Source organism: Giraffa tippelskirchi, chromosome 6 (genome assembly GCF_054371585.1).
Source record: "Giraffa tippelskirchi isolate mGirTip1 chromosome 6, T2T-mGirTip1v1.2.pri, whole genome shotgun sequence".
Classification (NCBI taxonomy): domain Eukaryota; kingdom Metazoa; phylum Chordata; class Mammalia; order Artiodactyla; family Giraffidae; genus Giraffa; species Giraffa tippelskirchi.
Window position 1 is genome coordinate 55,355,157 of NC_137280.1, and position 26,911 is coordinate 55,382,067.

General features: G+C 42.6%; 2 protein-coding genes across 2 annotated transcripts in view; one reads left to right on the top strand and one right to left on the bottom strand.

Moving 5' to 3' along the window:
* The window catches only part of RP1 (RP1 axonemal microtubule associated), a 71,638-nt gene that overhangs the window by 38,487 nt on the left and 6,240 nt on the right, over nucleotides 1-26,911 (bottom strand). The window contains exons 2-3 of the mRNA XM_081505110.1: nucleotides 4,695-4,979; nucleotides 4,203-4,396 (exon numbers count right to left, since the gene is read on the bottom strand). The gene's annotated coding sequence lies outside the window, so the exon portion shown is untranslated. The remainder of the gene's footprint in view (nucleotides 1-4,202; nucleotides 4,397-4,694; nucleotides 4,980-26,911) is intronic.
* On the top strand, nucleotides 17,954-18,618 carry LOC145511341 (NADH dehydrogenase [ubiquinone] 1 beta subcomplex subunit 5, mitochondrial-like). Its single transcript, XM_081504397.1, has 2 exons — nucleotides 17,954-18,017; nucleotides 18,179-18,618. The coding sequence occupies exons 1-2, from the start codon at nucleotides 17,954-17,956 to the stop codon at nucleotides 18,499-18,501; spliced, it is 387 nt and encodes a 128-aa protein (XP_081360523.1). The 3' UTR covers nucleotides 18,502-18,618.

Sequence of the window (26,911 nt, forward strand, 5' to 3'; positions counted from 1 at the left end):
TACTTGGAAACGGGCCAGGTGCTTGGCACCCCCAGGCCCCCCAGAATGGTGGCAGTCATTTGAGTGTGGTCATCAGACCCTGTAATGACCAAATGAGAGAAATCCTCCCAGTAAAAAAGTCTACATTCAGAAAGCAGCCTCCAGAGGCGAAGACCGCGGGTGTACATCTGTGAACAGAGCATGGTGGGTTCCCTGTGCTCTTAGCCCCAACAGTCCTGGCATCAGGAACACAGGCCAGGATGGAAGCCTCAGGCCCCACCAGCGGAAGATGGGGATGGGAAGGTTCTAGGGACAGTCATCACTTCGTAGGAACAGTCAGAGCCACCAGGTCTGACATCAACATAATCCGAGGAAGCACCTCCTGGGTGAGCTCATGCACATTTCTGATGAAACAGCCAACACTGCTGCTCAAGGTCAGCCCTTTCCAGCTACTTCCACTCTTTAGACAAATATAGGGGCTTTGGGGCTGTGGTGTCAAAAAACATAACAGTAGTTAACATCCCTAAAGCATTTAAAATGTGCTGGGCTCTTAAGGAGAAACATCTTATGACATCCCATATATGTGGAATCTAAAAAGAAATGATACAAATGAACTAACCTACAAAACAGAAAGAGACTCACAGACTTAAGAGAGTGAACTTATGGTTGCCAGGGGAAAGGGATAGTTAGGGAGTTTGGGATGGACATGTACACACTGCTATATTTAAAATAGATACACATCAAGGACCTACTGTGTAGCACAGGGAACTCTGCTCAATGTTCTGTGGCAGCCTGGATGCAATGGGGGTTGGGAGGAGAATGGATACACATATATGTATGGCTGAGTCCCTTCGGGGTTCACCTGAAACTATCACAATATTGTTAATCAGCTATGCATGCTTAGTCGCTCAGTCATGTCCAACTCTTTGTGATCCCATGGGCCGTAACCCACCAGGCTTCTCTGGCCATGGGATTCTCCAAGCAAGAATACTGGAATGGGTTGCCATTTCCTACTCCATAATTGCCATTTCCTATAATGTAATCAGCTATACTCCATTACAAAAAAAAGTTTAAAGACTGGGGGAAAAATGTGCTGGGCTCTTAAATATCAAACAAGCCTACAAGAGTGGTCTTTTTTCTGCATCACACAGGTGGAAATGGAGACCAAAGACGGAAAAGACAGGCCCCCACACCGAGGTTCTCAAAGACCCATCCCAACAATCAAGCTTGTCTTGGGATCCAGCTCCCCGGGATGACTGGGGAGAGCGGGGCATGGTGTTGGGAGGGAGCAGGAGGCACTAGTGCGCGTCGCTCTCGGCCTGTTCCCACCTCCCAGCTCCTTAGGAAGCCCCCCCAGCAGCCTGAGCCAACCCGAGTGCTGACCCTTCTGTTCTGGGCTTAAAGGGAAGCCAGTCAGGTTTTCCTCTTCCTTTCTTGGCATTTGGTTTCCTTCCTTATCAGAGTGGTGAGACCAAGGGGCAGATAACAGGATGTAGACATAAGGGAAATAGTTCACATACACTGCTGGGATGCCTTGAGTGTTGTAGGGTTAGGTTTGGAGCTGCAGGGGTCTCCAAGAAAGGGGGTGTCCATGTGGCTTTCCTGTTGACCAGAGCCTATATCACTGTCTGGGGCAAAATCTGTAGAAATAGGAAGTGTTTGCCTAGCTCTGTGTTCTTTGCACAGAACTCCCCCAGGGACCTTTAAAAACCTTTCACAACTTGCTTTTCTCTTCTGTGTTAAAACAGATGCCATTTGTCTAGCACCTGCCATGAAAATGCTTTTCTGATCAATTAATATTGAAGTCTTAGATGACAATTCTTAATGTATAATGACACTCCACCAGCCCTAATTACTAAAGATCTTTCTTTTAGTTCAGAGACTGGCTTTTATATCATAGACCAATGTTATAATTTCAACACTCAAAGATGCCTTCTCTGAAATGTCACATAGCTTCAGATATGAATAACACAATTGTTTAATAAAAAGCAACTGTCAATCAGTCTTCATTTTCTTAATGGCTCTAAAAATGCTACACCTATATTCCCTAGTTTCATAGATGAGCATGATTAAGACATGAAGTTTGAGACTTCGAGTTTCAAACCATTTGAGTAATAGAAAATCTTTTGATATTTTAGAAAGCTTCACTTTAAATTACTTATTACTATTAGGGTCCCACATTTCTCTAAGTAACTTAGGGACAAGAATACTAGAGTGGATTGCCATTCCCTTCTCCAGGGATTCTTCCTGACCCAGAGATGGAACTCAGGTCTCCTGCGTTGCAGGCAGATTCTTTACCGTCTGAGCTACCAGGGGAGCCCCCCTACTCTTCAACAGCCAATCTCATACGCCTCCTGCAGCTTGTCGTTGTTCAGTCACTCAATCGTGTCTGTCTCTTTGAGGCTCCAAGGACAGTAGCCCACCAGGTTTCTTTGTCCTCGGCTAGTACTTTATCATGATAAGTGATATTTACGTTAATGTCCCAGAAATGCCATAAAATTTTGAAATATCTGCTCAAAGGAAAAATTATTTTCATTGATATTTGAGTGTGTCTTCATTATTTGAGTATAGTTATGACAACACCATGGCATTAATTCATATACAATAAGGATATATAAATAATGGGGTTCACCAGCCGTGCATAGAAAGCAATTTCCTCATAGAATGTCCTAGCAATGATATTTACTGATCTTTTTTCCTGTTTGATAATTGCTAAAATTACTTTGTGATTAAGTAAGTTAACCTGGAGTAAGATAATCCAATGGCCAGAGTCTATACGCTTTGTCAATTAACCACCTGAAAAGTCACAGAGTATGTTTTAAAAGCTGACTGCAATGTTCCCTTTCTACATGGCTTGACCAGTTAAGTTATGTTCTCCAAACTAGTCTAGCATTTCCTGGTGCTGAGGAGTCCTTTCACCCTAGTAATGCCCAGGTTTTCGCTGTGTTTACAAGTTTCTAAAGGTGCTGTCTGGCTTCTGTGTTATGTTGCTATTAGATTAGTTTAAGAGGTTAACTAAAGTAAATGTAAGCAGACACTGAACACCCATTTCTATGGTGCTGATCCAGCAAGGAACCTGAACAGTCATTCTGAGTTACTCAGAACACATGGTGCAATGTAAATATACAAATTCTAGTTGGCCAAAAGGAAGAAAGACATTCATGGTATGTTCTTGTGAAAGTATTATGCCATTAATTTCAAGCATGCCAAAGGAAATAATGCAGAAGGAAATGGTTCCGGTATTCTTGCCCACAGACAGAGGAGCCTGGCATGCTACAGTCCATGGGGTCTCAAAGAGTCAGACACCACTGAGCAACTAAAGAAGAAAAAAAGAAATGAAGAGGTTGAGGATTTATTAACAAGTTTAGTAGTAGAAGCTTCTGTTCAGTTCAGTGGGGCCAGCCTGACAGAACCCTCTCCTGAGGATCCCTGGCCCCCGGGGTAACAGGGCTCCAACAGATTCCTGTTTCCTGACTGGCGCTGCCCCCTACCCACAAACAGCTGTGGCTGCTCAGCCTCCAAAGCCCGTATCACACCCCCTGAGGCTGCAGAGTGGCCCCGTTCCTGTTGCTGGAGAGATGGGGACAGAGTCTGAGTGCCCTCAGGGAGGTCCTCAAGTTAGCTCACATGAAGTCACTGAATGCCACTACCGAGCAACAACACCAAATGTCCCCCAGGCCACGTGGGGCTCCCCACCCAAATGATGCAGACATATCAGACTCAAAGAAACAAGATCTCTGTTCATGAACCGGTGCCCACACAGCCCTTCTAATGTTGTCCCCATCGACAGATGTATAAACAGGAGGAGGAATAAGCCGCCCAGGGGAAGGGCTAAAGCAGGCATCCTGGACCATGCTGTGATGTGTGGGATTAGTCTCAACTCCTGCGCACGGCCCACGGGTTCTTGAACTAGAGAAGAGTTGTCCAAAGAACCTCTGAAAGCTGAAACTCCTTAGAAATATCTGCCAAGATGCCCTACAAGAAATATAAGTTCCTTCACCTTCCCCATAGCACCAGGACTAAAAACGATTGCGCTCTAGCCTTTTCTTTCTCCACCATCATTGGCATAGTTTCCACACCACTGAGCAATCTTCAACGTTTCAGTAAAAGTTTAAGACGGCCTCCCTTTTAAAGACCTAATTATAGAGCTTAACATTTTAATTACCAATTCTTGTTTTTAAAAAGGGTAAGGAGAATTAAAAAAAAAAAAGCATATATTTTACCTGTAATTTCCAAGACGAAATTCCTCAGTTGCTTCCAGAATGTCTTATCAGAAGGGCTGGAGTCGGGAAGGGTCAGAGCCTACGGCCTGGCAACCTGGGGAGCCTGTGGCTCCAGACGCTGCTTGGAAGTGAACTGGGCTTCTGTCTGTGCTGGTCAGAGGGAACGGCGATGTTTGTGTTGTCACCTGGATTACCTGTAGCAACGGCAAGCACTGCAGGTAACTCACAGGCCACAGGCTGGCCAAGAACAGAGCTAGTCTCAAATTCACAACTACTAGTGAGTGTCAGTAAGCGCACTCCTCTCATTCCAATACAGAAATGTCCAGACACAGGTGCTTTTTCCCTGCCATTCTAGTTACCTATAATATGCAACCAAATAATCTACTTCAAATAAAACTTTTTACTAAACGACCAATAAAATAACCTGTTTGTTCAATGGATTCTCTCTGGCATACAAATAGAAGGTGGCATGTGACCGTGTGAGCTTTTTACCTTATCCTGAAGTTGATGTTTTGAGTATTTATCTTGAACAGTATGTTTTCGTTTGGTAAGACATCATGACGTGATGGTCAAGTCCCCATTAACAAGCAGGTTGATTAAATTCAACAGATGTTTGTTAAGTGCTGCTCCGGAAATGGCAACCCACTCCAGTGTTCTTGCCTGGAGAATTCCAGGGACAGCGGAGCCTGGTGGGCTGCCATCTATGGGGTCGCACAGAATCGGACACAACTGAAGCGATTTAGCAGCAGCAGCAGCAGCTCCACTTAAAAGATAGGCCTGTTTAAAAAAAAAAAAACTAAACTAAACTCTGACTTCTAACAATTAACAAGCAGTAATCTTTCATACTAGACTATCAACATGCAAGTATTGCCTTCACTCTTCGCTTACTCTCTCAACACTCATGTGCATACCTCTTCAGCCCAGGCAGAGAGGAGCTCCGAGTACTGCCAGAAGCCCGGCGGGGGGGCGGGGAGGGGCGGGAGTGGGGGGCCCAGAGGATGATGAATCATTGTCATCCATGTCACCTTCATTTTGGTCACCAGAACCCCTGGCTGAAGGTCTCATATTGTTTCATGTTTTTTTTTTTTTAATGACTTTATTGAGATGTATTGACTACAAGGGGCTACATGTATTTGATATGTACATTTTTATGAGCTTTGACATCTGCAAAACAGCCATGACACCATCACCACAGTCGAGGAAATAGGCTGATCCATCATCACCTCCCAGATTCTCCTTGCCTCCCTTTGTTTTTGCTTGTTTGTTTTTATGGTAAAAATACCATGAGACCCATCCTCTTCACATGTTCTAAAGTGCACACACTATCAGTGTTAACTGTGTTCATTCGCTCAGTCACGTCCAATTCTTTGTGATCCCATGGACTATAACCCACCAGGCTTCTCTGTCCATGGGATTTTCCAGGCAAGAATATTGGAGTGGGTTGCCACTTCCTTCTCCAGAAGATCTTCCCAACACAGGTATTGAACCCTCATGTCTCCTACATTGGCAGGCAGATTCTTTACCACTAGTGCCACTTGGGAAGCCTATTATCCATTTAATCATTTGCTTATTGGGGGTGTTTCACTATTAATTTGTGGTCTCATATTGGTTTTAAATGCTCAGAAAAAGGCACAATCTGTTTGCCTTTCTCCTAGACACAGAAGATATAATTTTTGTAAGTGTAACATATAAGAAACAAAGTTCCTTCGAATGTGACTCCAAATGTCAATTTGAGAGAGTGAGAAATTCTGTCCAGAGGAAACTGTGCCTTTAGAAACACTGATCTTTTTTTTTTTTTTTTTGGATGAGCTGAGCAGCAGGGGGCAGGATGGTGCAGTGGACAATCAGAGGTCAGGGCAGGTCTTATACTCTGGAAGTGTCCTCACCTCTGCTGAGCATCTAACTCCTCTGCAAAGTAAGGACCTGGGTTGGATAGACTTGACACACTAGCCTTTTTTTCTTTCATTGAGTAATATTATTGCCTACCTACTCAGTGGCTCAGTGGTAAAGAATCTGCCTGCAATGCAGGATACTTGGGGTTGATTTCTGGGTCAGGAAGATCCCCTGGAGAAGGAAATGGCAACCCACTCCAGTGTTCTTGCCTGGGAAATCCCATGGACAGAGGAGCCTGGTGGGCTATAGTCCATGAGGTCGCAAAGAGTCGGACAAAACTTATCGACTAAACAACAGCAACAAAACAGTGCAGCAAAGGCAATTATTTTCATTTCTTCACCCAACAAGCATTTGTTGAGGACCTATTTGGATACAAACATTTTGAGGAAATTCGGCAAGCCCCCAAGCAGATCTACAGATGCTTGAAAACACTGTGTCAGCCTCACCCTGCTCTCTGCATGCTTATTATATGCCAGCCTGACCTCAGTCTTTGCCAGAGGGAAGGATCACCATAGGATACAAAATTATAACATCTAGAGGAAGACAGCTAGCAGAGATAAAGCCATGTTCAGACTGCATCTTGTGCTAAAGTTCATACAAAAAACACACACAACCTTATCACACCAAGTACTTCATAATTTGTGCAACAGGCTTTCCTAGTGGCTCAGTGGTAAAGAATCCCCCTGGCAATCAGGAGACACAGGTTCGATCCCTGGATCAGTAAGATCTCCTGGGGAAGGAAATGACAAACCGCTCCAGTATTCTTGTCTGGGAAATTCCAAGGATAGAGGAACTTGGTGGGCTATATTTATACACAGGAGTGAAGAACTTCAACAAGAAAGGGGAAATTGGAGAAATCTTGCTACAATGAGACAACCATACATTATGTTGAGACAGCGTATCAGTGTGGTTAATGACGATGTTAAATTGAACTGTATAAATTGCTATTTTTGTAATTCAAAATGGGTCAATTATCAGTAATTTTGCATCATTTAACCTACTGTATACAGCCAGGCTATGACAGAAGCCGGGAGGAAGGTGGGTGGTGCACGCTGTGATGGGAGTTTGGATTTTATGCTACAGTCTGTGACAAGCGGCTCAAGAATTTCAAACAGAGGAGAGACGTGACATTTACTTTGTAATTACCATTCTGATAATGTGGCTAAGCTTGAAGGCAATGAAACTGGATTTAAAGAAACCAGTCAAGTGATGATACCAATAGTTCATTAACTCATCAGTATTTATTAGTTGCAGTATTTATTGACCGAAGGATAGAAAGATGGATCCTCAAAGATGTCCACATTCTAACATGCGACTTATGAATGTGTTATGTTATGGGCAAAAGGGATTTTGCAAACATGATTAAGATACAGATATAGATATAGATGGGCTCCCCTGGTGGCTCAGTCTATAAAGAATCTGCCTACAATGTGGGAGGCCCAGGTTTGATCCCTGGGTTGGGAGGATCCCCTGGAGGAGGGAATGGCAACCCACTCTAGTATTCTTGCCTGGAGAATCCCATGGACAGAGGAACCTGGTGAGCTATGGTCCATAGGGTCTTAGAGAGTTGAACACAACTAAAGCGACATTGCTCAGCGCACATGCATAGATACAAAGATGCAAGTACATCCTACTGGTTCTGTGTCTCTAGAAAAGGCAGACTAATATACCTATCACAAATAAAACATTTTGCTAAGCTCTGGGAAATAAGTAATAAAGGCTTGAACTAAAGAAAGCAGTGGGAATGAATAAAGAGGGCAAAACTGAGGGTGTGGTGGAGATGTAATCAATAGACCAGGTCTGCTGGGTGAAGGAGGGGAGAATCTTGGGACACCCCTCCCAGCTTCTACCTTGGGGATGGTGGGATCACCAGCTTCATCTGGAAAAAGAAACAATTTACAAATTTATACATAAATTTAATTAGTCAAAATAATTTACATCACTTGAAAAAATTTCCAATTAATCTAGAGATTAACTATTTGCTAAAGATAAATTTTGTCTGTAAGATGCTCCTCTTTCCTCAGGAGAAACACCCTGGAAAGAAGATTCCCAGACATCAGACACTCAGTGCTTTGGAAACAATCTCCAAACCCTTGGATAAAGAGTGTGAGTTTTCTCACCTTCCTCCATCCTCTGCTCTCTCATTTCACATCCTCCTTCCCCCTTCCTCCTTCCTTCTCCTACCTAGTTCTGTGAGTCATATACAGGAAGGAAAACTCTATACAGAGCATTGGTAAGCACCATAAACTAAAGAAACTGGTAAACTACAGTGAACCTTTGACTCTTAGAGTTTGTAGTTGTTCAGTCCCTAGGTCATGTCTAACTCTTTGCCACCCCATGGACTGCAGCACACCAGGTTTCCCTGTCCTTCACTATCTCCCAGAGTTTGCTCAAACTCATGTCCACTGAGTCAGTGATGCTATCTAACCATTTCATCCTCTGTCGTCCCCTTCTCCTCCTGCCTTCGATCTTTCCCAGCGTCAGGGTCTTTTCAAATGAGTTGGCTCTTTGCATCAGGTGGGCAAAGTATTGGAGCTTCAGCTTCAGCATCAGTCCTTCCAATGAATATTTCAAGACTGATTTCCTTTAGGATTGACTGGTTTGATCTTCTTGCTGTCCAAGGGACCCTCAAGAGTCTTCTCCAACAACACAGTTCAAAAGCATCAATTCTTCAGCACTCAGTCATCTTTATGGTCCAACTCACATCCATACCTGACTACTGGGAAAACCATGGCTTTGACTATATGGACCTTTGTGAAGACCTAGCACAATACAGGTGTTAAAATTCAGGTCCACAGTGTTCACTTTCCCAAGGTCCTGAAACTAATGGGGGGCACTGTTCAGAACTTTGGAGAGTCTGAGCTTCTCCCAGTCACAAGCTAGCTGCCTCAGTTCACAGATGCTGCTAGAATTCATAACACTCTTGATTTGAAGAACAGGTTACTCCTCACAGCAAAAGAAGTAGCCAAAGAGTGAGCATTTTTGTGCCAGATCCCTTGGCCCCAACCCCATGGAGTGATGCTTAGAGGGCCAGATGACACCTGGATATGCAATGTGCTGTGTCATATAAAAGGAACCCTGGGTTCATGAAACTCAATTCTTGTTAAAGGACAGTAAACATATCTGTCTTTTACTCTGGAGAGAGACACATCTCTGTCCGCCTGGGCTGTCTGCTAAACACAAATCCTCTGAAAGAGAACAAACAGCAGCCAGTGTCCTGATGGCAAGATGTGTAACAGGCAGAAGATCCCCAGAGAACTGTCTTCCAACAGACACAGCCAGATTCAGAGCTGTTCTCCCCTTTCTCCAGCAGAGGTCTATTCTGTTCTGATGTTGAAGCTGAAGCTCCAATACTCTGGCCACTTGATGCAAAGAGCTGACTCACTGGAAAAGACCCTGATGCTGGGAAAGATCAAAGACAAAAGGAGAAGGCTGCAACAGAGGATGAGATGGTTGGATGGCATCACAGACTCACGGGATATGAGTGAGCAAACTCCAGGAGATAGTGAAGGACAGGGAAGCCTGGAGTGCTATGGTTAATGGGGTTGAAAAGAGTCGGACATGACTGAGCAACAACAACAAATTCTGTTTTGTCCTGCAGTTCATTCTGGCACTCACCACCTGGAGTCCGAACAGACACTACACTGCAAAGCAAACAGCGCCCAATAAGGCTGCCCTCACACTAGCGTCAGCTGCACTTCAAGGATTCCGAGGTCTTCCCCCAACTTCTGACCAACTGGTGATAAACTCAGAGGTTCCTATGACCCATTGGTCTCAATAATTTTCTAGAAAAACTCACAGAACCTAGGGAAGCTCTGGTTTTACTATGAAAGTGAAAATGTTAGACACTCAGTCATGTCTGACTCTTTGAGACCCCATGGACTGTAGCCCACCAGACTCCTCTGTCCCTGGGATTCTCCAGGCAAGAATACTGGAGTGGGTTGCTATTTCCTCCTCCAGGGAATCTTCCCGACCCAGGGATCAAACCTGGCTCTCCTGCATTGCATGCAGATTCTTTACTCTCTGAGCCACCAGGGAAGTCCAGTTTTACTATAAAAAGATACAAATCAGGAGGAACAGCCAAAGGAAGAGCCCCATAGGGTGAGTGAGGGAGGGAGAGACAGCCTCCCTGCCCCCTCCTTGTAAGTCCAGGCATCTCACCCTCCAGGCCTGTCCACATTCACCAACCAGGGAGCTCTTCTGAGCTCAGCATCCAGAGTATTTGTCAGTGTTTCAGTACGTGGGCATGATTGATTAACTTATTGTCCAAGAGAATGAACCCAGTCTCCAGCTGCTGCCCCCTCCTCAAGGTCAGGAAGCTGAGGGTCCCAAACCTCTAATCACGTGGCAGGTCTCCTTGGTAAACCAGCCCCCAACCTGAGGCTACCTAGGAGCCTGGGGAGCACCACCTCATTAGCATAGCAAAGGCACTCCTATCAGTCAGAAACCCAGGTTTGGACCAGTCAGTCTTTTACATCACAGTTCTTTTCACAGAAAAAGGTTTATTCGCATCACCTTTACCCACAGGCCAAGATTGGTTTTGAATGACTCTTAGAGAGGGTGTCCTTGAGACTTTTTTAGAGGTCAGGCTCCATCTGCAAGTGGCCAGGCTTAAAACAGATACATTCATTCCAAAGATGACAACTGTATCTATGATAACTGGTATATTTACTATCGCTACCTTACTAACTTGTTGGAAATTTGCAAGCAAAAGATAGCGCAGTTTGTTATTTAAAAAAAAAAAGTTTAAGAGAGAGGAATACCAAAGGCTTCTTTGGACAGAGTTTCAGTTTTGCAAGATGAAATTTGCAGGTGGACAGTGGTGATGGGTGGCATGACCATGTGAATGAACTTAACACAACTGTTCTTACATTAAAAAGTGGTTTCGATGGTGCAGTTTATGCCACACATATTCTAGCACAGTTTTTTAAGAGAATCCCCCTTGGGTCACTTCCAGACTAATTTAATTTGAGCTCGAGGACAGAATCTTTTCCAGTTGGTTACATCCAAGGTGTCCCTTCTCCACTCAGTCATTTGGGACCTTGGACAGCTGCCGGTGATGGGGAGGGAGAAGGTGAGGCCATCTCCCCTCTGAGAGAGAATGAATGAATGGATGAACGAATGAATGGTTTGTTGTCCAAGACAACAGCCCAATTCTAACATCCCTAAGACCCACTTTCCTTTTAACTGTGACCACATTTCACCCCAAGCATCAGGACTTAACACGGGTGGGCAAACAGTTGAGCAGCAAGAGCTACATATTTTAACTATTCCAGCTTTCATGAATATGGACGTTCATGAACACAGCTCCAACTCTAAGCCACAAAGAAAGTTCCACGAGAGTTCCATCCTCTCCCCCACCCCCCACATCGGTACCTTTTGAGTTTTCCCACTGTGTTCAGGGGCCAGATTTGGCTTCAAGATTTTGCAATCTTTGATTCATTCATGACTCCTCTCTCCCCTTTCCTTCCTGAATTTAATAAACTACCACCAAACCTGCTTCTTCTTCCAATAGAATGTTCTGCCTGGCCACACAGCGCAAACCTCTATTGTTGGAGCCACTTTTCAGGGGGGAATTCCAGCCCCAGGCGTTCCCGAGGTCAGAAACCTGGGGAGGGACCTCTCAGCTCTCACTCCCTCCTTTCCTGATTCACTGGGAGTCCAGAGGGAGGGAAATAGCCTGGCAAAAGCTTCCCACCAGCCCAGAGCCTGGGGAGCAGGGGGCTTTCCCGGGCGGGCCGGCTCCTGGCAGACGAAGGTCTGACTTCCAAAGCATGGCCTGGGCTGAAGTCGGTCACCGCCCTTTGAAACCCCTTTGAAGCTGGGCAGACGTCTGGCCAAGGGCAAGCTCAAGAGCTCCTCCGCTCAGCCTGGGAGGGGCGGTTTCCTGTCTGCCTTTCCCAGGACGGAAGTGCAGTAACAATCATTTTGCATGATTCTCACTTTAGACACCAAAATCTAAAAAACCAATAAAAATAAGCTTGATGTGAGATAACGCATCAGATGGGCCAAGCCTTATTCAACTAGTATCCAATAGAGACCTATTATCGTAATATATTTATTTTTTAATGATGTAGAGGCTCTTTCCATCAGAATCAGATTAAACATGTCCAGCTCCTTGAACAATTTCAGACTCTGTTCCACCTTGACTGTCCTTCAATGAACGTGTTCGGGTAGTTGATTTCTCTTAAAACTTGGCGCCCCACAGGGAACACAGGATTCCTGAGGTGGCCTTGAAGGCAAGCCTTCTGCGTTTCCACATGTCAACTGAGGCTAAAATCCTTATTCTCTTCCACATAAACTACTCCCAAGTTCAGGGCTTCTGTTCTGGACAAAGGGAATTGGGTTGGAAGGCTTTTGTGTGTGTGTGTGTGTGTGTGGTTTTTTGTTTTGTTTCTCTAGGAGAATCAGAAAATCAGAACTGAAGAGTTCACAGAATTTTCTATTACAGTGCTTTCACTTTGTGGGTTCCAGCACATGTGTGGGCCATGAAGTCAATTTGAACAGGTCACCATCAGCTTTTTCTTTAAAAAATGGAGTAGAAGAATTCAGAGTGCATTGTATTTATGAAGGGGAAGAATTAGTTCATGAAACTTTTGTATCAGATTATCTGTCCATGTGCCTGTGGAAGGACAGCGAGTGGTACTAGGTTATGACAATTGAATTTTGGTCAAAAGAATTCAAAGTCACTGGTCTGGCCTGGCCAGGAATGGGCAGTGCGCTATGATCAATAAGCAGTTGTCGAAAACCTGAAGTCAGAGAATACCTGGCTTTATGCTTGGGCCCAACATGTAGGAACTGCATGACCAGGGGATGATATTAAACTGCATCAGAACTCAGCTCAGTTCCTCATCTATGAAACAGGGAAAACAACAGTACTTTCCTCCAAGAAGCATGAAGGAGAAACACACTAATTCTTATTTCCATGGACTGAGCACATTTCTACCACGTGCAAAGAAACACGCTGTGAATTTTGCCGTTATACCTCTGACCCTCAGTACAACAGCCCTTTTTGTTAAATATTGCTGCTGCCATCCATCCGATAAAGAAAGTGAGGCAGTCTGGTCTAGCCTGTGAACCTACTCCTTCCAGGACACTGGCCTTCAGTCTGCTGTGATCAGTTGCTCCATTGTACCCAACTCTTTGCAACCCCCATAGACTATAGCCCACCAGATTCCTCTGTCTATGAAATTTTCCAGACAAGAATACTGAAGGGGGTTGCCATTTCTTACTCCAGGGCATCTTCCCAACCCAGGGGTCAAACTCATGTCTCTTGGGTCTCCTGCATCGGCAGGTGGGTTCTTTACCACTGAACCACCTGAGAAGCTCTCAGGTCTGCTGTGCCTCTGTCCAAATGTGAGGACGCAAATACTGTACGTAGCACTGTTAGTACTAAGTACTTAGTCCTGACACCAAGGAGCCTTTGCAATTCAGCGCTACTCAAAGGTAGGCTCTCCCTGAGATGAAGAGGGACTTCTGGACCGTGAGTTGCCTCCCTGCTTCCTTTACCCAGCAAGTTGTACCTATTCGGCTCCACTAAGCAATGTGCTTCATGATGAATTTCACTGACGCCTGGCAGGCACTCCTGCCTCCTCCAGGAAGGGCAACACGCCATTTCTGAATGGGTGGTCCATGGCCTACGCCCTGGGCAGCACTGCGTGAAATGGCATGGTTACAGCATCACAGCTATTACAACACACATACTCAGAGCTCCCCTTTCATTGTCTAAAGCTCTTTTTGCTACTCCATCAAAGGCAGGAAACATGCATCCATCCACTTGTCTGCTCTCAGTCCACTGAAAGCTCTTGGTATCTTTATGACGCATACAAAGGCACCCACGCTCCTCCCTGACTTTGTGTCACCCACACACCTTGCCTTCTGTGTCTTCATGGAAGATACTGATAATGACGTTAACGGAGATCAGGCCAAAGACAGATGTAGACAACAATCAGAACAATCTCTAGTCCACTCAAGGCCTATGTACCTCTGCACTGCCGTTGCTTGCTTCATTTTCTCCTTTTATGGTGTGTTTTTTTTCTAACTTGTTATTTTATATTGGCGTATAGTTGATTAACAATGTGATAGTTTCAGGTGTACAGCCATTGTTCTACACGTATCTATTCTTTTTCAAATTATTTTCCCATTTAGATTGTTTTAAATATTGAGCAGAGTTCTCTGTGCTATACAGTAGGACCTTGCTGGTTATCTGTTTTAAATATAACACAGAGGAGAGGGTATGGAGAAAAGGGAACCCTCTTACACTGTTGGTGGGAATGCAAACTAGTTCAGCCACTATGGAGAACAGTGTGGAGATTCCTTAAAAAACTGGAAATAGAACTGCCATTCAGTTCAATTCAGTTCAGTCACTCAGTTGCGTCTGACTCTTTGCGACCCCATGGATTACAGCACGCCAGGCCTCCCTGTCCATCACCAACTCCCAGAGTTTACCCAAACTCATGTCCACTGAGTCAGTGATGCCATCCAATCATCTCATCTTCTGTCGTCTTCTTCTCCTCCTGCCTTCAATTTTTCCCAGCATCAGGGTCTTTTCCAATCAGTCAGTTCTTCACATCAGGTGGCCAAAGTATTAGAGTTTCAGCTTCAACATCAGTTCTTCCAATGAACACTTAGGACTGATCTCCTTTAGGATGGACTGGTTGGATCTCCTTGCAGTCCTAGGGACTCTCAAAAGTCTTCTCCAACACCATAGTTCAAAAGCATCAATTCTTCAGCACTCAGCTTTCTTTATAGTTCAACACTCACATCCGTACATGACTACTAGAAAAACCATATCCTTGACTAGACAGACTTTGGTTGACAAAGTAATATCTCTGCTTTTTAATATGCTATCTAGGCTGGTCATAACTTTCCTTCCAAGGAGTAAGTGTCTTTTAATTTCATGGCTGCAGTCACCATCTTCAGTGATTTTGGACCCCCAAAATATAAAGTCTGCCACTGTTTCCATTGTTTCCCCATCTATTTCCCATGAAGTGATGGGACCAGATGCCATGATCTCAGTTTTATGAATGTTGAGCTTTAAGTCAACTTTTTCACTCTCCTCTTTCACTTTCATCAAGAGGCTCTTTAGTTCTTCTTCACTTTCTGCCATAAGGGTGGTGTCATCTGCATATCTGAGGTTATTGATATTTCTCCCGGCAATCTTGATTCCAGCTTCTGCTTCTTCCAGCCCAGAGTTTCTCATGAAGTACTCTGCATATAAGTTAAATAAGCAGGATGACAATTTACAGCTTTGACGTACTCCTTTTCTACTTGGAACCAGTCTGTTGTTTCATGTCCAGTTCTAACTGTTGCTTCTTGACCTGCATACAGATTTCTCAAGAGGCAGGTAAGGTGGTCTGGTATTCCCACCTCTTGAAGAATTTTCCACAGTTTGTTGAAATCCACACAGTCAAAGGCTTTGGCATAGTCAATAAAGCAGAAATAGATGTTTTCCTGGAACTCTCTTGCTTTTTTGATGATCCAGTGGATATTGGCAATTTGATCTCTGGTTCCTCTGCCTTTTCTAAACCAGCTTGAACATCTGGAATTTCACAGTTCACATATTGTTGAAGCCTGGCTTGGAGAATTTTGAGCATTACTTTACTAGGGTGTGAGATGAGTGTAATTATGTGGTAGTTTGAACATTCTTTGCCATTGCATTTCTTTGGGATTGGGGCTTCTCTGATAGCTCAGTTGGTAAAAAATCTGCCCTCAATGCAGGAGACTTGGGTTCAATCCCTGGGTTGGGAAGATCCCCTGGAGAAGGGAAAGCCTACCCACTCCAGTATTCTGGCCTGGAGAATTCCATGGACTAGTCCATGGGGTGGCAAAGAGTCAGACATGACTGAGAACTGCCATATGACCCAGCAATCCCACTGTTGGGTATACACACCAAGGAAACCAGAATTGTACCCCAGTATTCATTGCAGCACAGTTTACTATAGCTAGGACATGGAAGCAACCTAGATGTCCATCGGCAGGTGAATGGATAAGAAAGCTGTGGTGCATATACACAATAGAATATTACTCAGCTATTAAAAAGAACACATTTGAATCAGTTCAAGTGAGGTGGATGAAACTGGAGTCTATTATACAGAGTGAAGTAAGTCAGAAAGAAAAACACCAATACAGTATATTTATGCATATATATGGAATTTAAAAAATGGTAACGATGACCCTATATGCAAGACAGCAAAAGAGACACAAAGAACAAAGATATACATAAAGAGATATAAAGCACAGACTTTTGGACTCTGTGGGAGAAGGCAAGGGTGGGATCATTTGAGAGAATAGCATTGAAACATGTAGATTACCATATGTGAAATATATCACATATATATCACATATAAATATATCACAGTCCAAGTTCAATGCATGAAACAGGGTGCTCATAGCCACTGCACTGGGACAACCCTGAGGGATGGGATGGGGAGGGAGGTAGGAGGGGGGTTCAGGAAGGGGGACACATGTACACTCATGGCTGATTCATGTCAATGTATGGCAAAAACCACTACAATATTTTAAAGTAATTAGCCTCCAATTAAAATAATTAAATTAATTTTTAAAAAATAAATATAACACAGAGCACTGAACCATGAATGGAGAGGAAGCCCTAGGAAATGAGCTGCTGTGAGCGCTCCATCTAGTGGTGGACAGGTGTCAGTGCACTCGGACCGCAGAGATGCTGAATGGAAAGATGCTGGATGGACAGGTATGTCCATTTAACAATGAAACAGAAATTAAAAACCCAGAAATAGACCTACACAAACACAGTTCACTTTTGGCAAAAGTATTTACAAATGTAACTTAGTAAAGAGAGTTTTATATTTTCAACAAATGTTTCTGGAACAGTGGAGTATCCATGTGCACAAAAGGAAAAAAAAAACAAAAACCTTCACCAGTGCCTAATACTGTGTACAAAAATTAACTCAGAATAAATCATTGACCTAATTCTAAATTTAAACTTTAAAAATTCTAGAAGAAACAGAGGAGAAAATCCCTGTGAACTTGGGTATGGTGAGTAGTGTTTAGATATGAGCCTAAAAACATGAGTCATAATAGAAAATCTGATAAATCATACTCTTAAATTTTAAACTTTTGCTCTGTAAAATACACTGTTAAGAGAATGAAAAGTCAAGCCACAAACTTTGAGATAAATATTTATATATCCTATATCTGATAAAAGTCTCATATCTGTGTGGCATATATAAAGAACTCTTAAAGTGCAACAATGTTTGAACCACCCTAGCCTTTAAAAATGAGTGAAATATAGGAAAAGATACTTCCCCAAAGATAATAAACAGATGTCAAATAACCATGTAAAATGAAACATTAAGAAAGCTAAATTAGAGGATTCCCTGGTGGTCCAGTGGTTAGGACTCCCTGAGCTCTCACTGCCAAGGGCTCAGGTTCGATCTCTGATCAAAGAACTAAGATCCTACTTGCCGTACAGCTGGAGGAGAAAAAAGAAAGCTAAATTAAAACCACACATTGGGACCACTACATACCTCAGATGGCTAAAAGTTAAAAAACTAACCATGCAAGACTGGTGAAGGTGCAGAGCAACAGGAACCCTCATTCATCATTAGTGGAAACACAAATGACACAGACATTTTGCAAAACCATTTGACAATTTCCTACAGGGTTAGGGGAGCTTTCCTGGTGGCTCAGATGGTAAAGAATCTGCCTGAACTGCAGGAGACAAAGGTTCGATCCCTGGGTCAGGAAGATCCCCTGGAGGAGGGAACAGGGTTAGACACATGCTTGCCACATGACTCAAAAACCCGACTCCTAAGCAAACTGAAGATACATGTTCCCCTAAAAACCTCTGCGCGGCTGTTCTCTTGCCCGTAGTAGCCATGGCGGCCATGAGTGTTTTGCATCGGGCTTCGGTTTCTGCAGTGGCCACTCTGTTCGGCCGCCGTGAGGCTTCCTCACCCGTGACTTTCCGAAGACTGTCGCTCCTGTATGACACAGTGGAGACCATGGGAAAAGACTATTTATCATCAAGACTTCCGGATTCTATGACAAACGTTTTTTGAAATTACTGAGATTCTACATTTTGTTGACTGGGATTCCAGTAGCAATTGGCATAACTTTGATAAATGTATTCTTTGGTGAAGCTGAGTTAGCAGAAATTCCAGAAGGCTACGTCCCAGAACACTGGGAATATTTCAAGCATCCTGTATCAAGATGGATTGCCCGAACTTTCTTTGATGGTCCTGAGAAGAATTATGAAAGAACAATGGCTATCCTTCAAATTGAAGCTGAAAAGGCTGAATTACGATTAAAGGAGCTGGAAGTACGAAGATTAATGCAAGCAAGAGGTGATGGCCCCTCGTTTCCGTATCCGATCATCGATAAGGCACTTATTGATCATTCTCCAAAAGCAACTCCTGACAACTAATCTTTCATTTCTCTAAGTACAAAGTATATTGTCTTTAGGTAAAAATAAATTACTAAATATATTCTGTATTTTTTCTGTGTGATAAATAAAGATCATTTTCATTGCTCTGTTTCTCAATATTGGTTCAGATTAAGGCTGTTTTGTGTGCAATTTCAGTTTTTTCCTCAGCTTTTCTGAGGTGTAACTGATGAAGTTGTAAGATGTTTAAAGTGTACATCATGATGATTTGATATATATTGTGAAAGGCAGATTCAGGTTTCTGGTCTGGGGCTTTCGGTTTCCTCTTTTAAGAAGGTTTAAATATGGTAAAAAAAAATTCAGAGAAATCGGAATTTGTGAACTTGTAAAGGTGTAGCTTTGAAAGATTAATGCTTTACTTGTCTGATAAATGGAAGTTAGAGAAATCTATGTTGAATATCAGGAAATATGCAATTTACATACATGTGAGTATTGTAGATACCTGGATTACTCAAGGGCAACTCAGAATTTTAAGTTATACAAATGTTGAATCAACTATATAAAACATTAACACCTTAATAAACAATTTTTCAGTGAAAATAAAATAAATAAAAACCTCTGTGCAAACGTAACAGCTTTATTCCCCAAACTGGAAACAACCCAAATGAGCTTCCACAGGTGTCTGGATATACACACTGTGTCCAAGCACACAACAGAACATGACTCGGCCAAACAAAGGACACACTGTTGACTCACACAACAACCGAGATAAGCCTTAAGTGAATTTTTCTACATGAAAGAAGCCAGAGCTAAAAGACTTCTTACTGTGCAATTCCATGTATGTGACCTTCTGGCAAAACTGTGCAGACAGAAGTCAAATCAGAGGTTTCCAGGATTAACTGAGGGGAGTAACTGAAGGGACAACACAGGGTCTGTTTGGGGACCAGTGAACATAAATCTCCTGGACAATGACAGATAAGATGATAAAGTGTGAATAAATGTTTTCCCATTGGTAGGCTTGATGTAAGGGAAGTACATGTAAAATACTATATCCAGCAAACAGGAAATATTCCTCCAGTTCGAACATATGTGAGATTGTAGGAAACTTAAACAAGCATTAAGTCAAAGGGAAATTCAATACATTTTAATATCTTTAAAATTATATGCTAATGAATTATCAGATCAAAATTCAGTAATATTAAAAATCAAGGACAAAAAGATTTCCAGTGCCCCCCTCAACACACACACTGCTTTAGAAACTACAAAGCAAAAAAAAAAAAAAAAGAAACTACAAAGCACACTTATAAATGATTCACGGACAAAAGGAGAAATCAGAAGAAAAATGACTAAGTGTTCAAATTTAATATATGTATTATATATATTTTTCCAACATCCTATTTGTATATATACACATACACATAAATGTGTGCTATGTAAATAATACATGTGCGTGCTAAGTCATTTCAGTCATGTCCGACTCTTTGCAACCCTATGGACAGTAGCCCACCCGGCTCCTCTGTCCATACGATTCTCCAGGCAAGAATATTGGAGTGGGTTGCCACGTCCTCCTCCAGGGTATTTTCCCAACTCAGGGGCAGAACTCACGTCTCTTAGTCTCCTGCATCGGCAGGTTCTTTATGACTAGCGGCACCAGGAAAGCCCATGTACATACTTGTAAATGTATATATATCTGTACATATATATATATATACACACAAATAGGATGATGGAAAAAAGACAAAGGATAAGAAATGTAGAAAAAACAGAGAATAGGTTCAAGAGTGCTAACAGTTGATAACAGTTTTTCCATAAAGACACACATGCAGAAAAAATGATAGTTTTATTCTAGAAATAATTATAGAAATTTCCCTACTACTGAAGCAAATGAGCTCCCAAACTGAGTGGGCTTACTAAGTTCCCAGGATAATAAAAGAAAATGACCCACACCGAGGCACATGACAATGAATAAGAGACAGGTATGAGAGACAGATGATAATTATGAGTATTTCAGAAACGAATAAGAATTATGTGAAATGATCAAGAACAATATGCACTTCTTCTCAGTAAGCCCCTGAAAAGTGTGGTCCACCAGAACAGTGGCATAAACACAGGGGGAGAACCAGACGCAGGAACCAGTGGGAGAACTTCGGAGAAAGTTCCTTTTCCTTTCCTGTTCAAGCCTCTGATTCCCAGCATAACAGTGAAGAGAAACCCCCCTGGAGGGGCTCCTGGAGCAGGCCTAGAGCACAAGTCTAGATCAGAAAGAGCAGACAAAGAATTCTCGGAGGCTGATCTCTGAGAAAGAAAGAATACCAGTCAAATACCTGATGAGTGTGGCCAACAGTGAGAACAGGCTGAAACTTACAGAGGAGACCTTGGGAAGCCAAAGAGGATAGGAAAGCAGAAAACCAAGGAAAACAAAATCCAAAAGCCTATTATTAACTTGAGGGAGGAAAAGGATCATAAAACAGGAAACGTAATTATGCTATACTGCACAGCTCTTCTGCGAATACTACTTATACACCCATATGATAGTGCAGAGCCTGAGTATCGATTTAATGTAAAACGGTGACCCTGGCTCTCCTAGGATGGAGGCAGAGGACGGATGTGGGAGCACCCCTTATCTTCTGCAGCAGGAAGTCAGCAGATAAACTGAAACACTGAGCAATGAGAATACATCATGGTGACTAGAAATAAAGAATTACACATACCTATGACTGTTTCATGTTGATGTTTGGCAGAAACCAGCACAATATTGTAAAGCAATTATCCTACAATTAAAAATAAATAAAAATTTGATTATAGAAAAATATACACATATAGGTGCAAACATGTATGCACATTATATTAATCAAGAAGAATTCTGAAAAAAAATACAAATAAAGAGATAAAAAAGGGATTACTTCTTTAAAATTCTTGGTGATACTTGAAAGCTAAATACATGTGGTACTCTGTAGGCTACCACAAAATCAATATTTAGAGAGAATGTATATATGCTTAAGTGTTAATACTAGGACAAATTGAAATTAAAGAGCTAAGCATACAATTCTAGGAGTCTGTAAAAGAACACAGTTAACCCAAAGAAACTAAAATGAAGTAAATAATGCAAAATAATGAACTAAGAGGAAATTAAAGAAATAAGAGAGGGACAGATAAAGGAAAAGGCTGAAACTTTGAAACAAACCAATAAAACAGATGGGGGCTTCCCTCGTGGCTCAATGGTAAAGAATCTGCCTGCCAATGCAGGAGACTCAGATTATATCCCTGGGATGCTAAGTTCCCCTGGAGAAGGAAATGGCAACCCACTCAAGGATTCTTGCATGGGAAATCCCATGGACAGGGGAGCCTGGTGGATTACAGTCCATGGGGTCGCAAAGAGTCAAATATGACTTAGTGACTACACATCAACAGCAACAAATAAAAAAATAGGTCATGAAAGATACAGTAAAACTTTAAGACGTCATAAAAGAATACCTCGAACAACTATATGCCAAGAAACTTGACAACTTAAATGGAATGGAAAATATGAACTGCCAAAATTAACTCAAAGAGAAACTGAAAATATGAATAGACATAAAATATTAAATGTATTCTGTTTGCAAAGGCACAATAAAGTTGCATCTTATAGACTATAGGCAATAAAGCTAACAATAAACCTTATTTAACACAAACAAACAAAAAAAAAAAGAAACTGAATGAGTCATCAATATCAGAAAATCTCCAGGCTTAAGCAGTTTTAAAGGTGAATTTTACCAAAACTTTGAGAAATAGATAATTACTATCTATACATTAACCAACTCAAGAAAACAGAAAGAGAATGAAAACCAAACTCATTTTTTGCCATTTATAAACCTTGATATCAAAAACAGAATAGTAGAAGAAAGGAAGCTTTAACCAAGAAGGACCTCTATAGCACAGGGAACTCTGCTCAATATTATTGTATGTACGCTTAGTCACTCAGTTGTGTCTGAGTCTTTGCAACCCCATGGACTGTAGTCCACCAGACTCCTCTGCCCATGGAATTTTCCAGGCAAGAATACTGGAGTAGGGTGCCATTTCCTCCTCCAGAGGATCTTCCCAGCCCAGGGATCTAACCCACATGTCTTGTCTCCTGCATTGGTAGGTGGATTTTTTACCAGTAGTGCCACCTGGGAAGCCAATATTTACATTACAAACATTATACTATTTCAGACGAGAAAACTGAGGCATAATTAAGCAACATACTAGGAAATCTTCCTAGTTGAGATGCTGAGACAGGGACAAGAAAGTATCAGTGTCTTCTCGGCTTTTTGAATCTGTAAGGTCTAAATTCTGAACAAATGGCTCATGTGCCTAGTGAGAGCTGGGCCTCCATGGCCCTGGCTTATTTCAAGAAGAAGCGTTATTAGATGCCATGGTTGGCACACAGGCTGGCAGACACATGGGTCCTTCTTTGACTTTGCTAATTCATGATAACATGAGACAGTGTCAATGAGATCACTTAATACCCTTTTATACCCACTCCAGTACTCTTGCCTGGAAAATCCCATGGACAGAGGAGCCTGGTAAGCTGCAGTCCATGGGGTCGCGAAGAGTCCGACACGACTGAGCGACTTCACTTTCACTTTTCACTTTCATGCATTGGAGAAGGAAATGGCAACCCACTCCAGTGTTCTTGCCTGGAGAATCCCAGGAACTGGGGAGCCTAGTGGGCTGCCATCTATGGGGTCGCACAGAGTTGGACACGACTGAAGCGACTTAGCAGCAGCAGCAGCATACCTTTCACAGGCTCCCCTGGTGGTTCAGATGGTAAAGCATCTCCCTGCAATGCAGGAGATGCAAGAGACTCAGGCTTGATCCCTGGGTCTGGACGATCCCCTGAAGAAGGGTCATGGCAACCCACTCCAGCATTCTTGCCTGAGAAATCCAATGGACAGAGAAGCCTGGCAAGCTACAGTCCTTGGGGTCACAAACAGACAGGACTGAAGTGACTGAGTACGCACGTAATAGCCTTCAAAAATGGAATCCTGGAACTCCTCTAATAAAACTGGTCAACATGTCCTCCCTCTTTTCATTCCAAAGATTTATTTCAAATGTTTTATGTGCTCAACAACTTTTGGCTTCTAATATTTTAGCGTGACTCTATTCAAAGTCATATTTGTAGATGCAGAATGCTTTTGCAGTTCATTCCAGTATCAGGGTGATACATAGAGTTTGATTTATACAGGGTTGGAATCACAGAATTGGAAGAGACAAAGTCTCCCGCAGATACAAAGTAGCTTCCTCGCTGTCATATTCAGAGTCAAAACTAGAACCCTTCTCCACTTTCCCCGAAAAAATTAACCCTAAGGAAAACAAGCTTGAAAACGGAGATGTTGTAGCAGTAAAAGCTATCCAGAACCCTTGTGTCCAGCCTGGTTTCCTCATTCCTGCTCCACGTGGATGTCCCTGAAAGAATGCAAACAACAACAGGATGCTCTGCACTCACACAGCTGCAGCCCATCACTGGGGATCTTATTTGGGGACCAGAAGTGTGGAGCTGCCCACGGAGGCCTCCCCCTCACTATGAGCACTAATGCAAACCAAAAGCGAGTTCTGCTTTTCCTCCTTCCAAGATAAAGCATGTTCAATTCCTCATCTCTATTAACCAACTTACCTTCAAAGAATGTTGCCAGGACGTGAGTGTATTCTGTTTCATGAAGTTTTTCTTACCTACCGTGACACGTTCATACTCTGACAGCAAGTGGTCTGACAGAACTGTACATCTCAAATCCCACAAAAAAAGGGAGGGAGAAACAATACTCTAAGACACACTTAATGGCCCTTCGGATGTCTTAGCTGACTCAGTGGAGGTTTTCTAACACACTTGATTTTTTTAAAATCCTGATGATTCATGAATATTTCCTTTAGACACTTCAAACAAGTATGAACACCACACTGGCTCACATGAAAATCTCACTCTGAACCCCATTAAAATAGTGTTCACTTCTCTACCCAAAATGGAGAATAATAGGGGCTGAGATTCTAGTTACTAGACAGGAATGTCAAGCCCTTCCACATGATAATTTCTTAATAAACTACATTTTTAAAAATTCAGAACACTATGTTTTGCAATGTACCTACATTGTTCTCATTAAGCACAGAAATTTGAAAAGGCTTGAGTCTTAAGAATAAGAAAGTAAGTTGAAAAATCTAGCTTAGTAAAAGTGTCAGAAAAAAAAATTTTGAGCTCTAATCCAAATTTTAATATTTTTATTGATATTTTAAATACCCACTAATATTTTTGGAGTCTGAGCAGCTCATATAATAAAAACAAACTAGGGAGAGTTTTTCCTTCCTTTTGTTGTCCCTCCTGGCTCAAACTTCTTATAAAAATGCACATCCCTTCCCCATCAGATGCTAACGTTGAATTAGGGAGAAAACAGGGACCATCGTGGGGGGGCCCACCTTGCATCCACCAGGCAGCGATGCACTTGCTTTGGTACCATCCTGTGCTCCATCTCTTGCTCTCAGTGAAAAACTCCATCAGAGGCTCTGCTTTTTCACATCTGAATTCCATTTACAATCTAGATCATTCACTCTCCTCCTCTACCACATCAAACATGCTCTGGAATTTCCTCTTTAATAAGGAAGTAAAAACCCCTCCTTTGTCTCCAAGTCCAACTTCAGCTCTCCCCATAACTTGGCTCTTCAGAGAGTGGTCCACAGTCCTGGCTCCATCCTTTACCCATTGCATCCACACCTCATTCTGCTCCATCCCAGCTGGTCCATTGAGATCACTCAGGTCAGCAAACCCCAGTTTGCCATATCTGTTCTTTGTAACCGAATACCCCCAGTTCAGCAGGCCCCCAGTTTAGCAGCTGAACAAAACAATGTAATATGATCTCCCAGCTCCACGGGCTCTCCTGTGAGATCTGTCCTAAATTTGCCATTTCAGTGCATCTGAACATGGAATTCTGACCAACAAGATCAATGGCTCTCAGAGTAAATCACTTAAAACCACTGCATTATGGTCTCTGCAAACTGATGAAAGTAACTATATGCACCAATCGACCCTGAAGAGTCTTTGGGCTCCAGGACTAGAACACACGTAAGAAGATTTTCAAAACAGTGAAGCTCCATGTCAACATTGGTTCCTGTTTCAAACATTTTTGGGACCAAAAAATATATATATCATGGGTTCAGACTGAAGAATTATGTTCCCTCCAGTATAAAGAAATGTTTGCAAAGCTCACACAATGCAGTCTCATTAGATTTTTACAAAACTCATTAGAGTTTTGTAAGAATAGGGGAAAAAACTGGGTATAAAAAAAGAACAGATGATTTTTTAAGAATTAAGAAATATAATTGAACTAATTCTTTGACCTTCAATGATAGGGAAATTATGCCTTTGTTAATATGTTATACATTAAATACAGGTTTAAAAAATGTAGTAGTTACACAGTTATAACATGTGCTGGTACTGATATGCTGAAAGTAAAAGTCGCTCAGTCATGTCCAACTCTTTGCCACCCCATAGAGTCCATGGAATTCTCCAGGCCAGAATACTGGAGTGGGTAGCCTTTACCTTCTCCAGGGCATCTTCCCAACTCAGGGATCGAACCCAGGTCTGCCGCATTGCTGGCGGATTCTTTACCAGCTGAGCCACAAGGGAAGCCTAAGAATACTGGAGTGGGTAGCCTATCCTTTCTCCAGCGGATCTTCCCGACCCAGGGATGAAACCGGGGTCTCCTGCATTGCAGGCGGATTCTTTATCAACTGAGCTATCAGGGAAGCCCACTGATATGCTATGCCTGAAATATTTTTAATATTTGAATATTTAAAAATTAAGTCAGGAAACTGAAAAGATTATTTGGCAAAACCAATCAGTTCAGTTCAGTTCAGTCGCTAAGATATGTCCTACTCTTTGCGACCCCATGAATCGCAGCACGCCCGGGCTCCCTGTCCATCACCAACTCCCAGAGTTTACCCAAACCCATGTCCATCGAGTCAGTGATGCCATCCAACCATCTCATCCTCTGTCGTCCCCTTCTCCTCCTGCACCCATTCATTCCCAGCATCAGGGTCTTTTCCAATGAGTCAACTCTTCGCATGAGGTGGCCAAAGTATTGGAGTTTCAGCTTCAACATCAGTCCTTCCAATGAACACCCAGGACTGATCTCCTTTAGGACGGACTGGTTGGATCTCCTTGCAGTCCAAGGGACTCTCAAGAGTCTTCTCCAACACCACACTTCAAAAGCATCAATTCTTCAGCACTCAGCTTTCTTCACCGTCCAACTCTCACATCCATACATGACCACTGGAAAAACCATAGCCTTGACTAGACGGATCTTTGTTGGCAAAGTAACGTCTCTGCTTTTTGATATGCTGTCTAGGTTGGTCATAACCTTTCTTCCAAGGAGTAAGCGTCTTTTAATTTCATGGCTGCAATCACCATCTGCAGTGATTTTGGAGCCCAGAAAAATAAAGTCTG

What these genes read in the sequence shown, in the direction of transcription:
- LOC145511341 (XM_081504397.1), top strand. Translation starts at nt 17,954, where the DNA reads ATGGCGGCCATGAGTGTTTTGCATCGGGCTTCGGTTTCTGCAGTGGCC. An exon ending in GGCCACTCTGTTCGGCCGCC is followed by an intron (nt 18,018 to 18,178) that starts GTGAGGCTTCCT and finishes GGATTCCAGTAG; the next exon opens with CAATTGGCATAACTTTGATA.